Source organism: Macaca thibetana, chromosome 20 (assembly GCF_024542745.1).
Source record: "Macaca thibetana thibetana isolate TM-01 chromosome 20, ASM2454274v1, whole genome shotgun sequence".
NCBI lineage: Eukaryota > Metazoa > Chordata > Mammalia > Primates > Cercopithecidae > Macaca > Macaca thibetana.
In genome coordinates, this window is record NC_065597.1 from 62,533,515 (window position 1) to 62,556,293 (window position 22,779).

Genomic DNA, 22,779 nt, shown 5'->3' on the forward strand with positions numbered 1-22,779 from the left:
AGTATGTGGGGAGGTAATTTGGAGGGACCATGGGAATTATGGGACCAAGAAACATCTGACAGGTTTGGGAGGGCTAGAAAATGGAAGGACTCATTTTGATAGTGTAGAGAGTAGGGAGGTCTTTGCTCCTGGGCACCCCTGACATTGTAGCAGCCCCTCAGAGGGTGTTATGGGGTGGGCTCACCTACAAAGGAAGGATGGAAACATCTTCTACTATTGCAGAAAAACAAGAGGAAGGAAGGCTAAAAGAACACAGGTTGCACTTGGGAAACAAGACTGTCATGAAACAACAGTAACACATTGAAGGCACCACCCACGCTTATGACATTTTCAGTCCAAAGCAGTTAAAGTTTGGCAGCGGCGGCGGCAACGCGCTGAAGGGAAAGGGATATCAGGGACATACAGTTTATAGAGGACTTTTTTCTGTGGCTGTTTCAGGTCTTAGAGGCAAAATCCAGAAATCAGAGGCTTCTGGATCCTCATCTGATCTCCTGTGGACTTTTCCAGCTGTGGATTTGTTGTTGTTAATGTCAACAAGTCTTCAAGATTTTGGAAAAAAAAAAACAACCTCATTTGCTGTTTTTGTTTGTTTTGTAGTGGGCTTACATTTTAATTCTCTTTTTAAAAAGTTATTTGATACTCTCCGGACCCTCTCCCTGTCATAAAAGCCCATCCCTCCCATTTCCACAGTCATGGTCCTTATGGGAGTTCTCTAAAATGTTTTTTTGTTTGTTTGTTTGTTTCCTTCCCATCATTGCTGGTGGGTTCAGGGTCTATTTATTTTTTGTGAGTTTCAGAGTGTGTTGTTTTTTGCGTTCAATATGGATGATATGAAAAGTACTATAAATAGAATGGTTGGGGTCCAGTTACTGTTTCATGCTCTGTCAAAATTTTACATCCACGTCACCACTTCTTGGAATTAGAAAAATGCTTCTGATGTGGGCAAATTCCTCCCAGAACAACTCCTCTTCCAGAATGCACTCTTCTCTTGTGTCCTCCCTCATTCTCTTTCCCCACTTCCACCCTGGCTCTCGAACCTAGAAACAGACAGCACGTGGCAAGTAGTGTATGTGCTCAAATGGACAATTTCTCTAAATTGTGCTACTTTTATATTTTGTCATCATGGATTTCAGTTTCAAGTTAGGAGGAAAAGAAAACTCAGCCCCATGGTTTGGGCATGTGAGTTGGCCACCTTGGTCCCGGAGTGGAAAGAGTGTGCCTCAGTTTTCCTCTTTGCTGTATTGCTGAATGTCCACGCTTCGGTCTTTCTCAGCTGCCCGCCGACACGTTATAGGCATGACCTAGGAAAAACGCGACTCCGTGTCCCCAGTAGGTTTAGAGTTGGTTCTTGTTGAGAGTGAGTGTGTGGACGCACATGTTGGGGGAGGACAGGGAGGGTGTGGGCGGGGTTGTTTTTTGCCTCTCTCAGTTGAGTGTGGTCTCCAGGGTGCTCCCTGTGGTGAAAGCTCAGACAGTCACTTCTGTTTTGCTATTGGTGATGAAGTATGGCTGTGGGGGTGGGTAATGCTGGGGGCGAGTTCCCAAGGGGTCGCTGGAGCCTGTCTCGGCCGTGCCAAGCTTGCCCTTGTTGCCGTAAGCCTGCCGCCGGAGGGACTGCTCGTTGGGGTCCCAGCCCTTAAAGTTGGTGGTAGAGTTGTAGGCCAGGGGATGTGGGGGCATCTTGTTGGTGCGGGACTTCTGTCCATTCTGCTTGGCAGGACCATGCTCAGGGCTGTAGGCCCCAGGCTCGTCCTCCACTCTTACGGGGTGCAAAGGTAGGTTCCCCTTAGCAGCCAGCTCAGCCAGGTGCCGTCGTTTGGTGTAGAAGTCATCATTGACCTTGTCAGCTGCACAGTGGAACAGGTGGATGAGGAAGGGGAAGAAAGAGAAGGGAGAGAGAGAGAGAGAGACAGAGAGAGTTAGAGAGAGTTAGAGACTGGCATGTCAACCCAAGAACAGCATAAAGATAGGCCAACAGTCCAAACAAGACACACTAGAAACTCCACCTAGAACAAGACAGAGGGAAACGCAGCACCACGTCCTTTTCACAAACAAAGAGCAGGACCAAGAGGATTAAGGGCATCCCCAAGGGAACCTCTAGACCCCCGAAATAAACACTTCTCTCCCCACAATCCTACCTACCATTCTGCCATTGTTGGTTTGCCTATGAAATTCACCTGTTCTTTTTTATTAAAATGATACATTCTCATTAGAGAAAATACTGAACATGTTAAGCGGTCTTCCTATCACCTACCAATCATGATAGCCGATAACAACTTTTGGGTGTCTTTTCTTCTGTTTTTTTTTTTTTTTAATAAACAGAATTTAATTTGGGATTTTTCTTGGCTGGTTTGTTTGCCTTTGTTTTTGCTTTTAGCAGTTAAACAGACCTGTATTCACATTCCAACTCTGACACCTGCCAGCAGCTTAACCTTGACTAAATTACTTAACGTTTGTCAGCATCAGCTTCTCCATTAGGAAAGTCATTACAATAGAAAAGTATACTTCATAGGTCTGTTTGGAGAGTTAAATGATATCACTTGTGTAAAGTGCTTAGATATTATCCACCACCATTATCATCATCATTACAAATAAGTTTGTTTCTATTTCTCATCTAATGTTCTATCAAGCATTTCTCCGTGTTGTTATAAATTATTAATAAACAGGATTTTCATGTGTACCTAGTATTTCATTGAGTGGAACTATCAAAATTAATGAATCCCCCTACTGATGAGTGTTCTAGTGGTGCCAATAGTTTGCTATTACAAATAAAGTTGTAATAGCAACTTTTCTTTCACCTAAACCTCTCTTTGTATTTAGAAGGTTGAATTTAGCATAATTCTAAAAATGTTTTCTTATTTATTTATTTATTATTAGTTTTTGAGACAGGATCTTACTCTGCTGCCCAGGCTGGAGTGCAGTGGCACAATCATAGCTCACTACGTCCTAGGCTCAGATGATTCTCCTGAGTAGCTGGGACCATAGGCAAGCACCACCACACTAGGCTAATTTTTGTATTTTTTTGTAGAAATGAGGTTTCATCATGTTGCCCAGGCTGGTCTTGAACTCCTGGGCTCAAGCAATCCTCCCACCTTGGCCTCCCAATGTGCTGGGATTACAGGTGTGAGCCACCACACCAGGTCTGTTTTCTTAATTTAGATCAGGGATTGGCAAACTATGACCCACGGGCCAAATCTGGCCACATCTTTATTTTGTAAACAAAGTTTTATTGGAAACAAAACCATACCCATTCATTTATGTCTAATCCATAGCTGCTTTTGTTCTGATATGGTAGAATTGAGTGCTTGTTGAAACTCAATTGACAGAAACTGTGAGGCCTGAAGAGTCTGAGCTATTTACTACCCAATCCTTTTTTAAAAAGTTTGCTGACCTTTGATCTGGATTATAAAACATAGAATTATTTGGTCAAAGAGCATAAACATTGTTAAGGCTCTTGATACATATTGCCAACTCCTCTACAAAAGAGTTTTACAATTTCCACTCAATTTAACTACACTCTCTCCAGCACTCAATGACTCCTTCCTTCCCTCCTTCCTTCCTTCCTTCCTTCCTTCCTTCCTTCCTTCCTTCCTTCCTTCCTTCCTTCCTTCCTTCCTTCCTTCCTTCCTTCCTTCCCTCTCTCTCTTCCTCCCTCCCTCTCTTCCTTCATTTTTACTTCTCTTTCTCTGTCTTTCTTTCTTCTGAGGACTAAGCTCTGATTTTTTCTTATCTTGCCCAAATTTCTGTCTAAGGCATCTGGGAGTCACACCCTACAAACCATAAATTCTCATCAGATGGGTTTTATTTAACCCTATATATCGTGACTTACTTTCCTATCTGACTCTGGCACAACATTACATGACAAAGAAGAAAATCAAAATATTTTACCCCCAAACATGTTTTTCTGTCGTATTTTGAAATGGTCCTGCAAAGACGTTTTTTTGTGGGGTAAAACCTATATCTGTAAAGAAGCTCTATTATGATAGCTAGATCTTTTTCTTCCAGGCCCTCCCAATCCTAAAGAGATTAACTGAGAGTCTAGCACCTTTTAAAAGTCTGAATAGGAAACATTTGTCATCCATTGTCTCTAAGGGCAGCCACTATAAGACTTCAAAAGAACCTTGGTCTCCATAATCTTTTATCTTCACCTGAACATTCCCTTTCTATCGATCCCAGGTCTTTAGACTCAACCAACTGTCAACCAGAAAATGTTTACATTTACCTATAGCCTTGAAGCTGCCCCCTAATCCCCCCCTTCAAATTGTCCCATTTTTCTGGACCAAACCTGCATATTTCTTAAATGTATCTGATTGATTTCTCACACCTCCCTAAAAGGTATAAAACCAAGCTGCAGCCCAACCACCCTGGACACATGTTCTCAGCACTCCTGAGGGCTGTGTCACAGGTCCTGCTCACTCCTATTTGGCTCAGAATAAATCTCTTCAAGTATTTGACAGAGTTTGACTCTTTTCATCGACACTTTCTTTTTTTAAAATTATACTTTAAGTTCTGGGATACATGTGCAGAACATGCAGGTTTGTCACATAGCTATACATGTGCCATGGTGGTTTGCTGACTCTTTTCTTATGTGATATTTATTTGACAATTTTACGAGACCTCCTTTTATTTTATTTATTTCTGAATTCTTTTATTATAAGATTATCTACACTTTTAAAATTAATTCATTAGCAATAAAATTCTGAACTTTCATCTCTCAGGAGATGAGAAGTGTTTGCTCTTTCATCCACATGTCCGGATCTCACAGTGTCACACAGGTGAATTTACATAAAGGTTAAAGAATGCCCGCCTCCCTACTAGAATGTCCACCGCAGCAGGGCAGGAACCGTATCTGTTTCTGATTCTCCTTTGCATCTTTGTATCTGATTCTGCTCCTTACAGGGCTCTATGCTTCGTTTCTCATTAGATCCTTTCAACAATGAAGGTAGAAAAGACGGGGACTATTACTGCTACTTGACAAATAAGGAAACTGACAAGCTCTGGCATATAAAATGATTAAACTAAGGTTACCCAGAGCTAATGGCTGAGCCACAGTAGAACCTACATTCAGTCAACATTATTTGAAAGGCCATAGAGGGAAACCTTTGGTTTCAGGACTGAAACAAAACCATGTCCCCGTTTCTGACTCTGTGTCTCTGCTAGACATCATTCATTGATCACAGCACTCTTTCCTGGCTAGCGTGGCCTCCGCTCAGACTACTGCCCAAGGCAACACCCCAGGAAGCCACATATTAACTTGCTATATATAAAATCTAGACCTTTCCTGCAAAAGGCAGGAAGATGGGTTCTAGTCCCAGCTCTAATATTTGAGTTTATATCCCTTGTAATGCAGATAGCGCCGATTGATAAAGCCTTTCAACAGAAAGCTCCTCTTTAAATTCTAGGGCTACCTGAAGGTATGGAATGTTAAAGCCGAAAGGAATCGGAATCTGCTTAGGCTGTGAGGATCACACATTCCTGAAATGTCATAAATTGTTTAAGGTAGCACAAATTAATATTAGAGCTGGGACTAGAACCCATCTTCCCGCCTTTTGGAGGAAAGTTCTAGATTTCCAGTGCCATGAAACTTCAATAGAAGAATACTCAAAGTTTTCCCCTTCAACATCAAAATTTATATGTCATTACCTCCTGGATTCACCAGCATCTCTGGCCCAAGGTAGCCATGCCTGAACCCAGAAACATTACTCAGATCTGTTCTTTAGCCTCTTTGTTATCTCTCACATGGGACCACCCACCCCTTAGCCATTTAAGCCAGAAACTTGAGAGCAATGGTTGACTTCACACTCCTCTTCTCTTGCAGGACAACTGCCATAGGCGTGTGAATCAGAGCAACCCCATCTTGAATAGGGGCTGGGTAAACTGAGGCTGGGACCTACTGGGCTGCATTCCCAGATGGTTAAGGCATTCTTAGTCACAGGATGAGATAGAAGACTGGCACAAGACACAGGTCATAAAGGCTTTGCTGACAAAACAGGTTGCAGTAAAGAAGCTGACCAAAACCGACCAAAACCCACCAAAACCAAAATGGCCATGAGAGTGACCTCTGGTCGTCCTCACTGCTACACTCCCACCAGCGCCATGAGAGTTTACAAATGTCATGGCAATATCAGGAAGTTATCCTGTATGGTCGAAAAAGGGGAGGCATAAATAATCCACCCCTTCTTTAGCATATCATCAAGAAATAACCATAAAAATGGGCAACCAGCAGCCCTCAGGGCTGCTCTGTCTATGGAGTAGCCATTCTTTTATTCCTCTACTTTCTTATTGAACTTACTTTCACTTTACTCTATGGACTTGCCCTGAATTCTTTCTTGCATGAGATCCAAGAACCCTCTCTTGGGGTCTAGATCGGGACTCCTTTCCTGTAACTAAGGTGGCCATGCCTGAACCCAGCAAAATTACTCAGATCTGTTCTTCAGCCTCTTCCTTATCTCTCACATGGGACCACCCACTCCTTAGCCACTTAAGCCAGAAACTTGGGAGCAATGGTTGACTTCATTCTCTTCTTCTTTTGCAGCACAACTGTGAAACCAACAAGTCCTTCCAGCTATATCTAATATTCCTTTACCCTATTCTTCTTCTCCTACCCTCTTTAAACGCTGTTCTCCTTCAGTTACCAAACTGGTCTCCCTGCCTTGTTTCACCTCCTCCAATCCATTGTTCATGCTGCAGTCTTTGAGCTGTTTGTTCAACCATTTAGTCGTTCATCAAACAGGTACCCACCATGTGCTGGACACTTGAAATATGAAGGAGAATCAGAAACAGACGTGGTTCCTGCCCTGCTGGGGTGGGCATTCTAGTAGGGAGGCAGGCATTCATCCAAATCAACCTCCTTTCTTTTCTGTCTCCCCTCTTTCCTTCTTCCACCCACCATGTTCACTGAGTGCCTAGTTTACCACCTGAAAGAGCACACAAAGGAGCCTTGATCTGATCAGGAGCGAGGTGGTGCTCAAATAATCCCCCAAATTACATAGAAGTATAACTACGGTAAGTGCTATGAAGGGGAGCTAACCAGTCATAGTAGTATTTATAACGAGGTCCCCTATCTGATCTAAGAACCACGTGTCTGAGCTGCAGAGTCTACCCCCTTCATTAGTGCCAGGCTCACTGTTACTCATCTTGCAAGCCTTAGCTAAGATGTTGCCTCCCTCATTCCCTCAGACTTTCTCAGCCACCCCTGCTGTCTCCATCATAACACTGACTATGCTGTTTTATACTTTTCTGTGTTCACATCTGTTTCCCCACTAGACCACGAGTTCTTTGAGAGCAGAAATATCCTTCCATCTCGGTGGCTCAGTAGTTCTCAGTCCTGGCAGTATATGGAAATCACACGGGGGAGCTTTAAAAGTGTTCAGACACCTGGACCCCTTCCCAAACCTATTTAATCAGAATCTCAGAGAGTGCGGCCCAGACGTAGAATTTCTAAGTCCCTCAGGTGACTCTAATGTGCAGCCAGGGTTGAGAACCACAGGGATAGCCCCTGCCATTATCACAGTTCCAGCACATAGGAGTTTTTTGTTAGAGAGCTAAAGGGAAGTATCTTCCCACCTCACTCCTATTATGCCCAGCTGCCTCTCCCCTCAGGTCCCTCTCCCTTCTAGAAAGTCTGAAAAGGTCAGATTGCTCCATAATAAGCTCCTCCCCATGGCATTTACGACTGTCATTTTACACTTGTTTATGCAGTTCATTCATTATCACCCATCTCACTCACTAGCGTTCCAAGAAGACCAGGTATGACTTTTGCCCAGCATTATATAAGCCATGTCCAACCTAGTTCCTGGCAGATATTAAGGACTCAGTAAAAATTGTTTTTTGAGACAGCGTCTCATTCTGTCACCCAGGCTGGAGTGTGGTGGTGCAGTCTTAGCTCACTATAGCCTCTGCCTCCTGGGCTCAAGTGATTCTCCTGTCTCAGCCTTCCAAGTAGCTTGGATTCCAGGTGTATGCCACCACGCCTGGCTGATTTTTGTATTTTCAGTAGAGACAGGATTTTGCCATGTTGGCCAGGCTGGTCTCGAACTCCTGACCTGAAGTGATCCACCCACCTTGGCCTCCTGAAGTGCTGGGATTACAGGTATGAGCCACACCTGGCCTCAGTAAATATTTGATGAATGATAATGATAAGAGTAGGAGGAGTGAGAGGATTAGAAAAAAAAGTGAGTACTAGGTTTAATAGCTGGGGGATGAAATAATCTGTACAACAAACACCCATGACACAAGTTTACCTGTGTAACAAACCTGCACTTGTACCCCTGAACTTAAAAGTTAAAAAAAATGAGCAAAATACAGTGACAGCATAGAGAATATCAGGACAAGAATAGGGGTGGAAGCTGTCTTTTTCATTTTGCTCCCAGTAATCTCTCACTGAAAAATCTCACTTGCCCTTATTATATGCCTTATAATGATCCAGCATCATTCTTTCCCATGTTCCTCTTTCCAGACATCAGACCAGTCTGAGGTCTGCTCTGAGCAAGGGATGCATTCAATGTTCCCTGCTTCTGAGAAACAGACAAAATAAATTATGAATTAAGCATCCCAGCAGCTTCAATAGGTAATGTCCCCTCAGAAAGTTCTAAAGAAAAGCAGATACAGAAGTATTCGAGTCTGTCCATATCTGTGCAGATGGGGGGAAAATCCCATTGAGAGGAAACACTGAGGCCCACATGGAGAATCCACACCATCCTCCTTACCTAATTCTGAGCTGGTTGCTTGGTGAACCTGGTATTGGGTACTCCCTGGGCACAGAAAGTGTTTGGTACTTGGGGCAAGAGTGGAGTGAACAAGAAAGTCTGCTGGCTCTGGAATGAGACAGATCTGAGTTTATGAGACCTTGGGAACACCACTTAACCATTTATGCCTGTTTCCCCAGGTGTGAAATGGGGATAATATTAACCACTCTTGGGTTTATGGTAAGCAATGAATTGCATGAGCTACACCTGCTACACGGCACAATTCCTGGAATGTAGTAAATGCCCAATATCTATATTTTATCTATTCCCTGCCTTAAGAAAGAAGCCCTGGATTAAATTCGACAGACATGGTTTCAACACTTACTCCATGGTAGGCCACTTGCTAGGCAAAAAGCAGGCATTCATCCAAACCGAGCTGTCTTCTTTTCTGTCTCCCTTCTTTCCTTCTTGCTCCCACCATGTTTGTTAAGTGCCTAGTTTACTCCATGAAAGGGCACACAAAGGGGCCTTGATCTGATCAGGAGGGAGGTGGTGGTCAGGGAAGCTTTATTGTTTAAGGTAGCACAAGCTAATATTAGAGCTGGGACTTGAACCCATTTCCTGCCTTTTAGAGGAAAGTTCCAGATTTCCAGTGCCATGAAACTTCAATAGAAAAGTACTCTAAGATTCCCCTTTAGACTTCAAAATTTATGTATCTAGTTACCTCATGGACAGATTCACCAGCATCTCTGACCCAAAGTGGTCATGCCTGAACCCAACAACATTACTTGGATCTGTTCTTCAGCCTCTTCCTTACCTCTCATGCAGGACCACCCACTCCTTAGCCACTTATGCCAGAAACTTGGGAGGGATGGTTGACTTCATTCTCTTCTTCTCTTGCAGCACAACTGTCAAACCAACAAGTCCTTCCAGCCATACCTAACAAATACTTCCTTAACCTACTCCCTTTCTCCTACCCCCTTTGAACATTGTTCTCCTTCAGTAACCACACTGGCCTCCCTGCCTTGTTTCACCTCCTCCAATCCATTGTCCATGCTGCAGTCTTCGAGCTGTTTGTTCAATCATTTAGCCATTCATCAAACAGGTACCCACTATATGCTGGATACCTGAAATATGAAAGACAATCAGAAACAGAAACGGACATGGTTCCTGCCATCCTGGGATAAACGTTCTACTAGGGAGGCAGGCATTCATCCTGCCTCTTGCGAAAGAGCTCTTTAAGCTGAGATCAGAAGGTGAAGAGTAACAGAAAGAGCAACCCACATGAAGAAATATGTGGCAAATTGCAAGAATGACCAAAATACTTTGCAGCTCTTACCATCAAGAAGTGGAGTCTATTTTCCCATGCCTTGAATACAGACTGGCATTATGGTGGGCTTGGACCAGTAGATTCTAGCAACTTCTACTCTAAGGCTCTAGAAATCTGCCTCCATGTGAAGAAGGGAGCCGCTAGACTTCTGGAGGATGAGAAACCCATAGGCCAGTTACCCCTGCTCACCACAACCAACCGACTGCTAACTGCAGTATGTTCAGTGAGGCCATCCTAGACCATCAGCCACCTAACAGCAGAGCCAGATACCAAGAAAACCCAACTGAGAGGAGCTAATCCAGCCCAAACAAGAAGAACTTCCCCATTGCCCCAGAATCACGATCTCAATAAATAGTTGCTATGCTAAGCAACCAAGATTTGGAGTCATTTGTTATGCAATGACTGTCATGATACATGACAGCATTTGCAAAAGCTTTGAGGTGAGAAGGAGCTGAGTAGTTTCAAGAACCTGAAAGGATATCTGAGTTGTAGAGTGAAGAAGGCAAGGGGTCCTCAGGCCATCTAATGTCCTATAGGCAAGATTATATCATTCATGCCTATTCATTTAACTAACCATTCTCCCGCCCTAGGACTCAGGTGTTCTCTTAGAGAAGTGCAGTGTAGGCACTGAACTGGTGCCTGGTGCATGAAACTATCCTCCAAAGAGATATTTTCAAGATTATTTCAACAAGGAGGTGGTTAGCGGTTAGACGGATGAATCATTTCCATTACCTGGAAGTGCAGTTTTCATGAAACCCTGTTTTCATAATGTTTCTGTTTCCCTCTGGTTTGGAGCCAGGTGAGGGGAAAGAAATGCTTATCTAGTCACTCTTGGCTTTGTGCAGTGTGGCCCCTATCTTAGTATATTAAAAAGCGCCTTGTGAAAGAAATAACAGATTCATTGAACAGTCTTGCAAGCCCCATTAATAAATGCATTAACCTAATCAGCCCCGGTACCTTGTGGGCAGATGGCTGACAAACCGACCAGAAAACAGATGTGTGAGCCTTTCGACAACACTGGCCCTCTCCCGTTTGATTTTTTTTCATTTACAAAAGAAGAAGAAGAAAGAAAAAGGTGCTTTCCTTCCAATGAACCTAATTGCCTTGAAGAAACTGGGGCTGTAAAATTAAACTACACCTTCCTCCATCTGTCTCTCTGTTAATTAGCAGCAGACACTTGTGCAGGTGCAGGGCGGGATGGAGCCTGGCTTCCGTGGAAAGGGAGAACACCAAGGTAATAACCAGCTTCCAAAACAAGCTGCACATCTGAGGGTCTCAGCAGGCAGCCTCCCACCTACCTCCTTTCCTTGAGGAAAAGATATCTTAGGGAGGGGTTCCTACCACTCATTCTTGCTTGGTAATAATCTTGGGTCACAGGTGGTGGGTTTCACCTGGTAAGCAATGCCCCAACCAAAGCTTTCACATTTCCTCATAGGTTTCTGCCTTTGGCTCAAGGGTATGACAAAAGGCAGCAATTAATCTTCCCATTACACTTAATAAAATCCAAATTCTTCGCAACGGTCCCTGAGGTCTGTTTGACTTGGACTCTGGCTACCTGTGTACCCTCCTCTCCTCCATACCTATTGTGAACACATCACCGGGTGTGTTTGTTTCTTAAAGCTGCCATCACAAAGTACCACAAACTTGATGGCTTAAAACAACAGAAATACATTCTCTTGCAGCTCCAAAGGCAAGAAGTTGGCTGGGCCATGCTCCCTCTGAAGGCTCCACCAGAGGATCCATTCTTGCCTCTTCTAGTTTCTGGTGGTTGCTGGCAATCCATGGCATCTCTTGCCTTGGAAGTTACATCATTCTAATCTCTGCCTTAGGTTTCACGTGGCCATTTTCCGTGTGTGTGTGTGTGTGTCTGTCTGTCTGTGTCTGTGTGTGTATGTGTCCAAATTTCTTCCTTCTTATAAGGATATCAGCCACTGGATTAGGGCCCACATTAATTCAATATATCCTCAACTTGATGACCTCTGCAAAGACTCTATTTCCATGTGCATTCCCAGCCTGAGGTTCCGAGTGGACATGGATTTAGGGGGGTACTATTCCACCATACATGAGATTCCTTTCTATTCCTGAACACACCAAGCTTGTCACCATCTCAGGGCCTTTGGACCTCATCCCTGCTGTTTCCACTATTTAAATACTCCTTCTTGCCATTTGGTCCTGTGACCAAAGGCTACCACCTGAAAAACCCTCCTAATACCCAAAGAAGACACTCCCACCCATGGCTCTGACGACCTCTCCCTATTTTAATATGTTCATAGGCCACATTAATATATAAAGTTATCTTTTTTGATTACTTGTGTATGCTCTGTCTCTCTTAACCAGAATATAAAGCTCCACTTAGGGCAGAGGTTGTATTTGTTCTGCTCACTGCTTAATCCTCAACATCCAGCCCAGTAGCTGGCACACAGGAGGGGTGCAATAATATGCATGTGATGAAAGAAGGAAAGCACTGATGATATTCCAATTCCAACGACAGTCCATGAAATATGAGAAATGGGCAGGATGTTTAATCTCCTGGTCATTCAGTCTGTATCACCGAAGACTGAATGATCTGTTCTTTACAGGGACTGAAGGGCTGGAGCTTGGGTTAAGTGCTTTTATTTTTCAGACAGGCGAACTAGGATCCATCTTCCTGTATGAGAATGTGCAGAGACCTGGATACTTTTTAGCAGACCTAGCTCGGGGGAGGGAGGTAGAATAAAGTCAGGTGAAGGAGGCAGGGATCGATTAAAGAGCCTGTTTAGGTATATCAGAAGTCTGAGTATCGACAGGGACTTCCTATTTCTCCACTCTTGTCAATGGCAAACTGAGTAACTGCTCACCTTTCTTAAGTGTGTGTTCTATGCTACTGCCTTCACTAGGAATTTACATTTGCTACCTCCTTCAATATTCTCAACATCCTCACGAGGTAGGTGTTACCATTGGTCTTATTTTATAAGTGGGAAACTGAGGCTCAGAGCGCTTTGACAGTTCGTCCAAAAAATGGAGCTGAGACTTGAACCCAGGACACCTGGCTCCACTGCCTGAATTTATGACCATCACACTCAATATTTATGGAACCTTTTGCCTGCTGTGTAGAACATTGCAACGTAGGCATTCTACATTGCCTGCAATGAAAAATGAATATTACTCCTTTGACAAGGATCTATCTGCAGGAAAATATTCCTTCAAAACTAAAGAATGTGGTGGATGGGGTGAGAGTTATGCAGGGAAAACACTCTTCTTGATTCTTCCTCTCAAAATATCAGGGATTGGGGCAGATGTGTAAATATCATATTCTCAAGAGAAAATATCAAGATGTCACAGCCAAAAGTTTAACAAAGCCCAGAAATTTGCCATCAAGGCAAAATATGTTTATCTTTTTCTTCCTTAAGGTGGGGTAGGAGGGGAGAGCTGGGGGTGATGTGAGACTCCCTGCCAGGTTGGCTACTGCATTACAAGAGGCAGGGATCTAGCATCCTCTGAGTTACGTGGACATTGGCTGGAGTACTGGCTAGTCACAGACAGGAAGTTGGTTTCCTATAACAGGGCTGGATTAAATAGAGCTGCAGACTAATGAGGAAGTGAGAACTGAGACCGAGGTTTCTTCACCATCACTCCAGTCCAGGCACTCACCGGGAGCTTTGCATGTGTTTTCTCATTCAGTTTGTCCTCTGAGCCATTGAGGTCGATGTGGTTTCCTGGGCGTTTCATGCCATATCCCACTGACTCCCTCCATGACAATGTAGTGAGATTCTATTTTGAGATTTTAATCAAATTTTCTTGTCCTTGTGCTTCCACTATCCCTTCACTTTTTGTTTTGTTTCGTTTTTGTTTTTTGTTTTTTTGAGACTGAGTCTAGCTCTATCGCCTAGGCAATAGTGCAGTGGCGCGATCTCGGCTCACTGCAATATCCACCTCCCAGATTCAAGCAATTCTCCTGCCTCAGCCTCCCAAGTAGCTGAGATTACAGGCACCCACCACCACACCCAGCTAAATTTCATACTTTTAGTAGAGAGGGGCTTTCACCATGTTGCCCAGGCTGATCTCAAACTCCTGACCTTGTGATCCACCTGCCTCAGCCTCCCAAAGTGCTGGGATTACAGGCATGAACCACCGCATCCAGTCTATCCCTTCACTTTCAATGATGATATGGTTTGGCTCTGTGTCTCCACCCAAATCTCACCTTGAATTATAATAATTCCCACACTTTGTGGAAGGGACCCAGTGGAAGGTCACTGAATCATGGAGGCGGGCTTTTCCCGTGCTGTGCTCTTCCTTGCCTTCCACCATGATTGTGAGGCCTCCCCAGCCATGTGGAACTGTGAGTCCATCAAAACTCTTTCCTTTATAAATTACCCCATCTCAGTCTGTTATGCAGCATGAGAACAGACTGATACAAATGATGACAAAGAACCAATGTGTTGGTTTTGCGTTCTACACTAGGTTCTTGAAAGCTATGGTAGAGCCCCCAGTCTTGAAAGACAAGACAATGAGATCTGGGAATGTTGAGAAGGAAACAGGAGTTAATATGGCTGGGAATTTGAAGGATTCAATGCACCAGTTTTATATGACAGATAACAAAGTTTGGAAGTATGCACATCTCACTCTGTCACCCAGGCTGGAGTGCAGTGGCATGATCAGAGCTCACTACAGTCTCGATCTCCTGGGTTCAAGTGATCCTCCCACCTCAGCCTCCCGAGAATCTAGGACTATAGCCATGCACCACCATGCCTGGCTATTTTTGTTTTTATTTTTGTAGAGAAGGGGGTCTCACTATGCTGTCCAGGCTTGTCTCAAACTCCTGAGCTCAAGCAATCCTCCCGCCTCAGCCTCCCAAAGTACTGGGATTACAGGCGTGAGCCACCGCACCTAGGCATGTCTGACTTTTGTGACTACAAAATCTTCTTTACCATATGGAGGAAAGAGTATAAAATTTGACAACAGATGGATCTGAATTCAAATCTCTAAGCTTCACCTATAAAATTGAAACTAAAATAACCAGGCCTATGTGACCTGGGGATGGAGAGTATTGAAGAGAATGGTGTAGAGTACCTTGCATCCTGAAAAAGGCCAATGTCATTGCCTCATAGCAGGTATTCAAAGGATAGTAGCTGCTATTTCTGTCATCATCAGAAAATATAAAGATTATAAAATTAGGATAATAAAATATACCTTGTGGAGTGCAGTGTAGAAGTAAATGAGACAAGGCTTGTAAAAACTCAGAACATTATATGCAGTGCATGGTACATTTCCTGAAATGTATATTCCCATCAGAGAAAATGCTGTAGCTGACTGCTACTTATCTCCCAGACTGGATTTATTCTACCTTTTTTTTCTTGGACACATGGTCACTCAACTTGTAACTAGATTTACCAGCCTTCTTGGAAGCTACATTTGGCCATGAAACTGATCTCCCACCAATGAAGTAATAGCAAAAGTGACGTGTCCAACTTCTGCTTTACCTGACTTGCTTTAAAAAAAAAAATACTTATTCTGGGGCTCCTCTCTTTCCTCTTCCCTCAGGCCAGAAATATGCAGTGACAGCAACCAACTATAACAATGCAGATGAGGACAAGATGGTAAGAGTCATAGTGCAACAAGCTTGGAGGAACCTGGGGTGACCACTTGGAGTACAGATGCCCACCAACCTGGACTACTCTCCTTGGGTCACGATATGGTTGGGCTGTGTCCCCACCCAAATCTCACCTTGAATTGTAATGATTCCCACGTGTCATGGGAGGGACCTGGTGGGAGGTAACTGAATCATGGGGGTGGGTATTCCCTGTGCTGTTCTCGTGGTAGTGAATAAGTCTAATGAGATCTGACCATTTTGTAATGGGGAGTTCCCCTGCACACGCTCTCTTGCCTGCTGCCATGTAAGACGTGTTTTGCAATCCCCCTGGCCTTCTACCATGATTGTGAGGCCTCCCCAGCCATGTGGAACTGTGAGTCCATTAAACCTCTTTCCTTTATAAATTACCGAGTCTCGGGTATGTCTTTATCAGCAGCATGGAAACAAACTAATACAGGTCTATTACATGAGACAGCTATATCCAAAATAGGCAAATATATAAAGACACAAAATAGGCAAATCATTGCTTAAACCAAGGGTTAGCTGGGAGAGGACTGTTAAGACAGTGAGAGATGGAAAATGTCTACTAATGGTTATAGAGTTTCTTTTTGGGGTGAGGAAAACGTTCTAATATTGACTGTAATGATGGTTGCACAATTCTGTGAACATTCTGAAAACCATTGGATTTTACACTGTAAATGGGTGAATTGTATGATAGATGAATCACATCTCAATAAAGCTGCTAAAAAAAGAAATACTTATTTCTCTTAAGCACGGTATTTGTGAGACCTTTGGGTACTGTGAAACAGCATTTACTTTAACTTATATAGGACCATTTTCTGGGTCTCTGCTTTCTTCTTCTTCACAAGCTGAATTAAAAAGTAAAAGGGAAAGAGTTCATGGTTTTTTCTTTTTTTTTTTTTAAAGTCCAGGTATTTCTCTCTTCCTTTGAACTACATGGTATAAAGCTGTGCAGGTTCCAGAGGCTGTCTCAGCAGACAGAAACAAGAAAGGTAGGGAAAAAATCCCCAGTTTCCTAAGCAGGAGAGGACCAGGGAGGAGATGGGAAGATTTGTCTTTATGGCAAATTAGTTGCATTTCACCTGCCTCCAGGCCTTGCTGCAGAGACACAAGTAGGGGAAGCTGCACATGAACCAAGTTCTAAAGAAGCACGGGGCATCTGGCCCTCCCTCCAGGGCACCATATCATTCCCAAAGCCACACTGCTCTAAGACAGAAAATCAGAAAGGGCATCCAGGAGCCTGGCCCTTTTTTAGTCTTAACCCTGAAGGCTCCGGATAGGCGGTGGTACTGTGATTTTTTTTTTTTCTAAAATCTCATATATAGGCAAACTATCAATCCAAGTGAGGAGGGAGCCTTTGCTAGGGAGAATTCTAACACAGCCCCTGGCCTGGGCTTTGCACCAAAGCTGTCCAGCCTGTACCATGGGCCCCCTTTGTTGTGGCTGCCAGGAGCCCTCTGAAACCTCAGGCCCTTTCTCTCTTCGCTTAGGCAGTCCTGCTGTACAGTCAACATCTTCTGAAAGGCTACTGGACAAAGGCGGACAGGCTCATACTCCAGCCATAGCTGACCACAGATCCCCTGCCCCTGATTCCCACGCAGGGTCCTGGATGGAACTGTGTCCACTCACTGCCTTCCTGTGCATTGCTGCTCTATAGATAGAGATTTTTTTTTTTTTTTTTTTTTTTCAGAAATTCATTGCTTGGTCTGTCTTCCATCATCCTCCCACTTGGTGAAATTTCATACAACTGGTAGTTTTCTAAATGAAGCAAATTAAGGGAAATAATTCTAAGTCCTACTTGTCACCTTCCTCTTGGCTGTAGTTTCCTGGGACCATGTCAATGTAGATAATTATGAGATTTGGGATCCTATGTTAGATTAATGCATGAATCAATTCTTTGACCTTCTCCGTATCCACACTCTGTTCCATGTGACTAAGAGATGTTAGCAGACATGAGACATACAGGCATTTGGAGAAGTGCTTGCTGGTTTGAATTTCTCTCTTGCACCTCTGCCACCCTCATGAGACCATGTCTGGGCTGCCTTATTTGAGGATGAGGCACATGGAGCAGAGTCAAGTCACCCAAGTCGTTCCAGTTAAAACCAGCCTAGATCAGCCAGCATCCAACCAACTCCCAGAGAGATGGGTGAAATCACCTGAGATAAGAAGAACCTCCCACATTAGTAGAAATCACTGGCATATAGACTCCTGATCTAAATAAATGCTGGACTAAATACATTTTAAGCTATGAGATTTGAGGTTATTTGTTACGCAGTGTTATTGTGGCAGTAGCTGACTGGTACAAATACCAATCATTCACTCACCATATTTCCAAGAAGAGCCCCCAATTTTCATGTGAGATGTATCTCTTTCCTATTCTTTTTTTTGAGATGGAGTCTCACTCTGTCACCCAGGCGGAGTGCAATGGTGTGATCTTGGCTCACTGCAACCTCGACCTTCTGGGTTCAAGTGATTCTCCTGTCTCAGCCTCCTGAGTAGCTGAGATTACAGGCACCCACTATCATGCCAAGCTAATTTTTGCATTTTTGTTGAGATGGGGTTTCACCACCTCTGTTGGCCAGGCTGGTCTTAAACTCCTGATCTCAGGTGATCTGCCTGCCTCGGCCTCCCAAAGCCTCTCTCCTATTCTTAATCTATGTGCTTTGGATGTCATATCCCTCCACTTCCCCATGCCCCAGTCATTCTCCATTTCTTTGTCCTCCTACAAATTATTTTAGAGGTGGGCACGTGACAAGGTAAGCTAATCAGCGCAAAGCCTGGGATATTTACTTATAGAGGCCCAGGGGGCAAAAAAATTTATAGTCTCAAGCTTTCCATTTTTCAGGAGAGGAAACTTTTGCATCTGTTATATACCGAGCTCAAAGACTGTCACATAGATAAACCAGTATTGGGTCTAGAATTCAGGTTTCCAGACTTCCCTCTGGTTGATTCTCACTTCCCAGTGCCTTTTCAGGAAAGACAAAATTTCCTTTGAATATCTATGCCCAGTTTCATTTAATAATTTATTAACAAAATGTATGTTGAGTGCCTACTGTGTGTAGTGTGGGCGTCATGCAAGATGGCTTTGGAACGAACAGGATCTGGCTGGGTTAGCCTCGAAAGGACACATGGCCAAACTAGTCAAATGTTTATTGCAATCTTGATGCAACAGCATTTCTGCAAACCAGAGACCCCTCTCTGTGCATTCATTTCATGCCCTATGTGTTCCCAAGGAAGCTCATCAAAACCCCAGTGCTTGCTGTGTGCTTTTCAAAGGGGACTGAACTCAGGAGCGAGTAGGATTTGATTTTTATTAAAAAACTTCACCTCACATCACCCTCCTGTCTTCCACCTGCTTTGCACCCGGCGGCTCATGACCAAACCAATAACGAAAATCCGGAAATTGCAAAAGCCTGAATTTCATGAAGTAATGTTTTAAAGCTGCCTTTAGGTGGGTGTTCCCTCCCCTGGGATGGTCTACAGGATGCATGCACTCCAATGGAACTGTAACCCTATTGCACATTGCCTACTGTCTTGTGCCTTCTGCATGAGCATTTCTCATTGGGCTAAGTCAATTTTCTTAGAAGAAAGAAAGAACTAGCATGTACTGAGTACCTACTATGGGCTAGACACTGGTTTAGCCATTTTATCTACATTGTCTCATTTAAACCCTCTTAAAGAGACATGGCAGGCAATATTATTCTTTCCATGTGACAGATGAAGGAACTAAGGCCCAGAGATGTTTAATAATATGGTTGCCAAATTACTCTGTCACTGCCAATAAGTGGCAGAGCAAGAAACCAAACCCAAGACTATCCACTTCCAATGCTGTTACCGTCCAGCTGTGGCCCCAGCTCAAATCACCACTAAGAAAACAGTTTTATTTCAGCAAACAGCAAAAATACATTGGGAAGAACGCTGGTATGTAAATTGATGCTGTGTTGCAAACTGCGATTGCATCTAGGGTGGCGGATTAGGAAAAGCTAGGTCTAAACTCTAATGTACATAAGAAGCGCCCAGGAGGTGCATTTTTAAAATGAATACACTGGGACACGACACTCGGATGTTCAAATTCCTTAGGAAGTGAGTGGGCCCGGGATCTACATTTGTAACAAGTATCTCCAGTGATTCTGGGTCAAGTCCTCAAGCCCCTCTTTGAGGTCTGGACCCCAGCCCTGTTGTGATGTAGTTCTCTTTTATGGTCTTAGGAAACCCCAGTTTCCTCATATATAAAAGCAGAAAAGCTAAGTGAAGTGTCCTTCCTTCCTTCCTCCTTTCCTTTCCTTCCCTTTCTGCCTGCCTGCCTTCCTTTCTTTCTTCCTTCCTTCCTTCTTTCCTTCCTTCCTTCTTTCCTTCCTTCCTTCCTTCCTTCCTTCCTTCCTTCCTTCCTTCCTTCCTTCCTTCCTTCCTTCCTTCCTTCCCTTCCTTCCTTCCTTCCTTCCTTCCTTCCTTCCTTCCTTCCTTCCTTCCTTCCTTCCTTCCTTCCTTCCTTCCTTCCTTCCTTCCTTCCTTCCTTCCTTCCTTCCTTCCTTCTCTCTCTCTCTCTTTTTTTTGACAGTCTTGCTCTGTCACCCAGGCTGGAGTGTAGTGGCATGTTCTTGGCTTACTGCAGCCTCCACCTCTGGGGTTCAAGCAATTCTCTTGCCTCAGCCTCCCAGGTGGGACTACAGGCTCCCAGCTGGGACTACAGGCACACGCCACTGTACCCGGCTAATTTTTGTATTTTTAGGGGAACATCACACACCGGGGCCTATCATGGGGAGGGGGGAGTGGGGAGGGATTGCATTGGGAGTTATACTGGATGTAAATGACGAGTTGATGGGTGCTGACGAGTTGATGGTTGCAGCACAACAACATGGCACAAGTATACATATGTAACAAACCTGCACGTTATGCACATGTACCCTAGAACTCAAAGTATAATAATAATTTAAAAAAAAAAAAAAAAGTAGAGATGAGGTTTCTCCATGTTAGCCAGGATGGTATCAAACTCCTGACCTCAAGTGATCTGCTCGCCTCGGCCTCCCAAAGTGCTGGGATTACAGGCATGAGCCACCACACCCGGCCTAGTGAAGTGTATTTCTTTCTGAAAGACTCCATCAGGATGACTAAGAGCTATCTCCAAAGCAGAGATAAATGAAGACTTTGTGAGTACTGGCCTCTTTTACTCTTATTTAGCACCTATTATATACCAAGCCAAGCCCCGTGCAAAACCTACAGAGAGTAGATTCTCTGATTTCCTCTACTGGAGCAATGGTAGAAATGGGAGTGTGGAGCATGTGTGTAACTTGGAAAAGGGAACCCAAGCCAATTCTAGTGAGAAGCACAGAGATTACATTGCAGTCTATGCTGGCAGTTTCTCCTAATTTGATTGCCTTGCTGTGGCACTGGACTTAAGTTCAAAGATTCTATTTGCAAAATAAACAGATTTCCAAAGACATGGCTTCATCTCGATTAAGACAGCCTGCTGGGCTTGAGATGGTGTCTTCCAGGGTGGATTTTAAACAGGTGTGACAAGTGTTGCCAAGGCTGGGCGTGGGAGGATCAATAGCAGTGGCCACTAGGGGGCAACTTGCATGGGAAGCCCTACGTAGTGAAAAATAAATCACACCAACTAGTGTGATGTTTACCATTTCCTGTCCTGGCAGACACACTCCAAAGGGAGTCATTTCCAGTGCAGGTGGCAGTAAGAAACTTGTCTCTTGAAGGACCTTATCCTTTCTCCTTGACAGCTACTTCCTTTTCCCATCTCCCCCAGTGACACCCCCTGCTCCCCAGTGACACCTGCACCTCTGTCTACTTCTCTGCCCATGCCCTATGTTCCCAAAGTGGATTCCCAGCAACATTCATGCCACTGAATGTTAAGATGTTCACTGGTTTTCCTTAAGAACAAAGAGATCAGATGTCAAAAGTGTTTGGGAAATGGTGGGTTAAAAAGAGTTCACCAGTTTTTATTACCACAAGGCTTTTCAGAGCCTTTAATTTGCTCACCTGATAATAACAGTACTACTAATACCAGTCGTAACCTGCATGCATTTATTACTTTCCACATGCCAGGTACTGTGACACGTGTTTTAAACATCTTATTTCACAACAAGCTAGGAGGGAGGTGATATGATGGTCTCCACTTTGCAGATCAGAAAATAGGGGATCAGAGAGGTTGAAGATAACAAGACTAGCAAATGATGGTGCCTGTATTGGAACCCATGTGTGTCTGAGTCTAAGCCCATCATATCCAACTTGTCTCTTTTTTTTGTGACAGAGTCTCGCTCTGCCACCCAGGCTGGAGTGTGGTGGCATGATATCGGCTCACTGCAACCTCCGCCTCCCGGGTTCAAGCAATTCTCCTGCCTCAGCCTCCGGAGTAGCTGGGACTACAGGCACGTGCCACCATGCCTGGCTAATTTTGGTATTTTTAGTAGAGACAGGGTTTCACCATGTTGGCCAGGCTGGTCACAAACTCCTGACCTCAGGTGATCTGCCTGCCTCAGCCTCCCAATGTGCTGGGATTACAGGCGTGAGACACTGCGCCTGGCCTGTCTCTCCCTTTTAAGAAAGTGACAGAATGTGGAAGGTGGGGGCATACAAACTCCCCAACCTTGCTACCATACCTCATCTAGAGTCTGGGTCTAGAGGTTGAGTAGAGAACACTGGCAGCAGACCAATGACCCTAGAGGAACTTGGTTCTCACTGGGACCCCTTTTCCTCTCCCCGGACAAGGCAGGATACAGGTGCCTTTAGCAGGACAGGTGAAGTTAGCCTGGTTTGGGTAGAAAACAGCTCCCTGCTTTTAACCTATCCTGAAATACGCTCTAAATGCATCAGACGACAAAAGGATGATATAAGGACAGAAATGCAGACTGCCTCCAAATGCCATCACAGGGATCCTAATGGCTTTGTTTTTCACAGGGAGGGAAAAAAAAGGTTAATGCCTCAAATTAGTAGGTCTGCCATGTTCCAAATTGTTTGCGTTTCTAAAAATGGACTTTGACATGTGAATACTTATTATCTAATGCAAAACCCAAAAATGTCTCTCTCAAGGCAACAGCCAGGCAGTCAGGGGATTCTCATTAAACACACTAATGTAAAGCTCTCTTTCCCAATGAGGGAACAGAATTCACTCTCCTCCCTGCAACAACTCGGGATGTTTCTGAGCCTCTGGGGCCCTGGTC

At 44.1% G+C, this 22,779-nt stretch overlaps 1 protein-coding gene across 2 annotated transcripts in view; it reads right to left on the bottom strand.

Moving 5' to 3' along the window:
- Positions 1-467: 467 nt before the first annotated feature.
- SHISA9 (shisa family member 9) overlaps positions 468-22,779 on the bottom strand; it is a 339,509-nt gene continuing 317,197 nt past the window's right edge. For both annotated transcript variants that reach the window (XM_050774100.1, XM_050774101.1), the window contains one exon: positions 468-1,847. In XM_050774100.1, the coding sequence (XP_050630057.1) occupies positions 1,468-1,847 (380 nt within the window). In that variant the 3' untranslated portion in view covers positions 468-1,467. The remainder of the gene's footprint in view (positions 1,848-22,779) is intronic.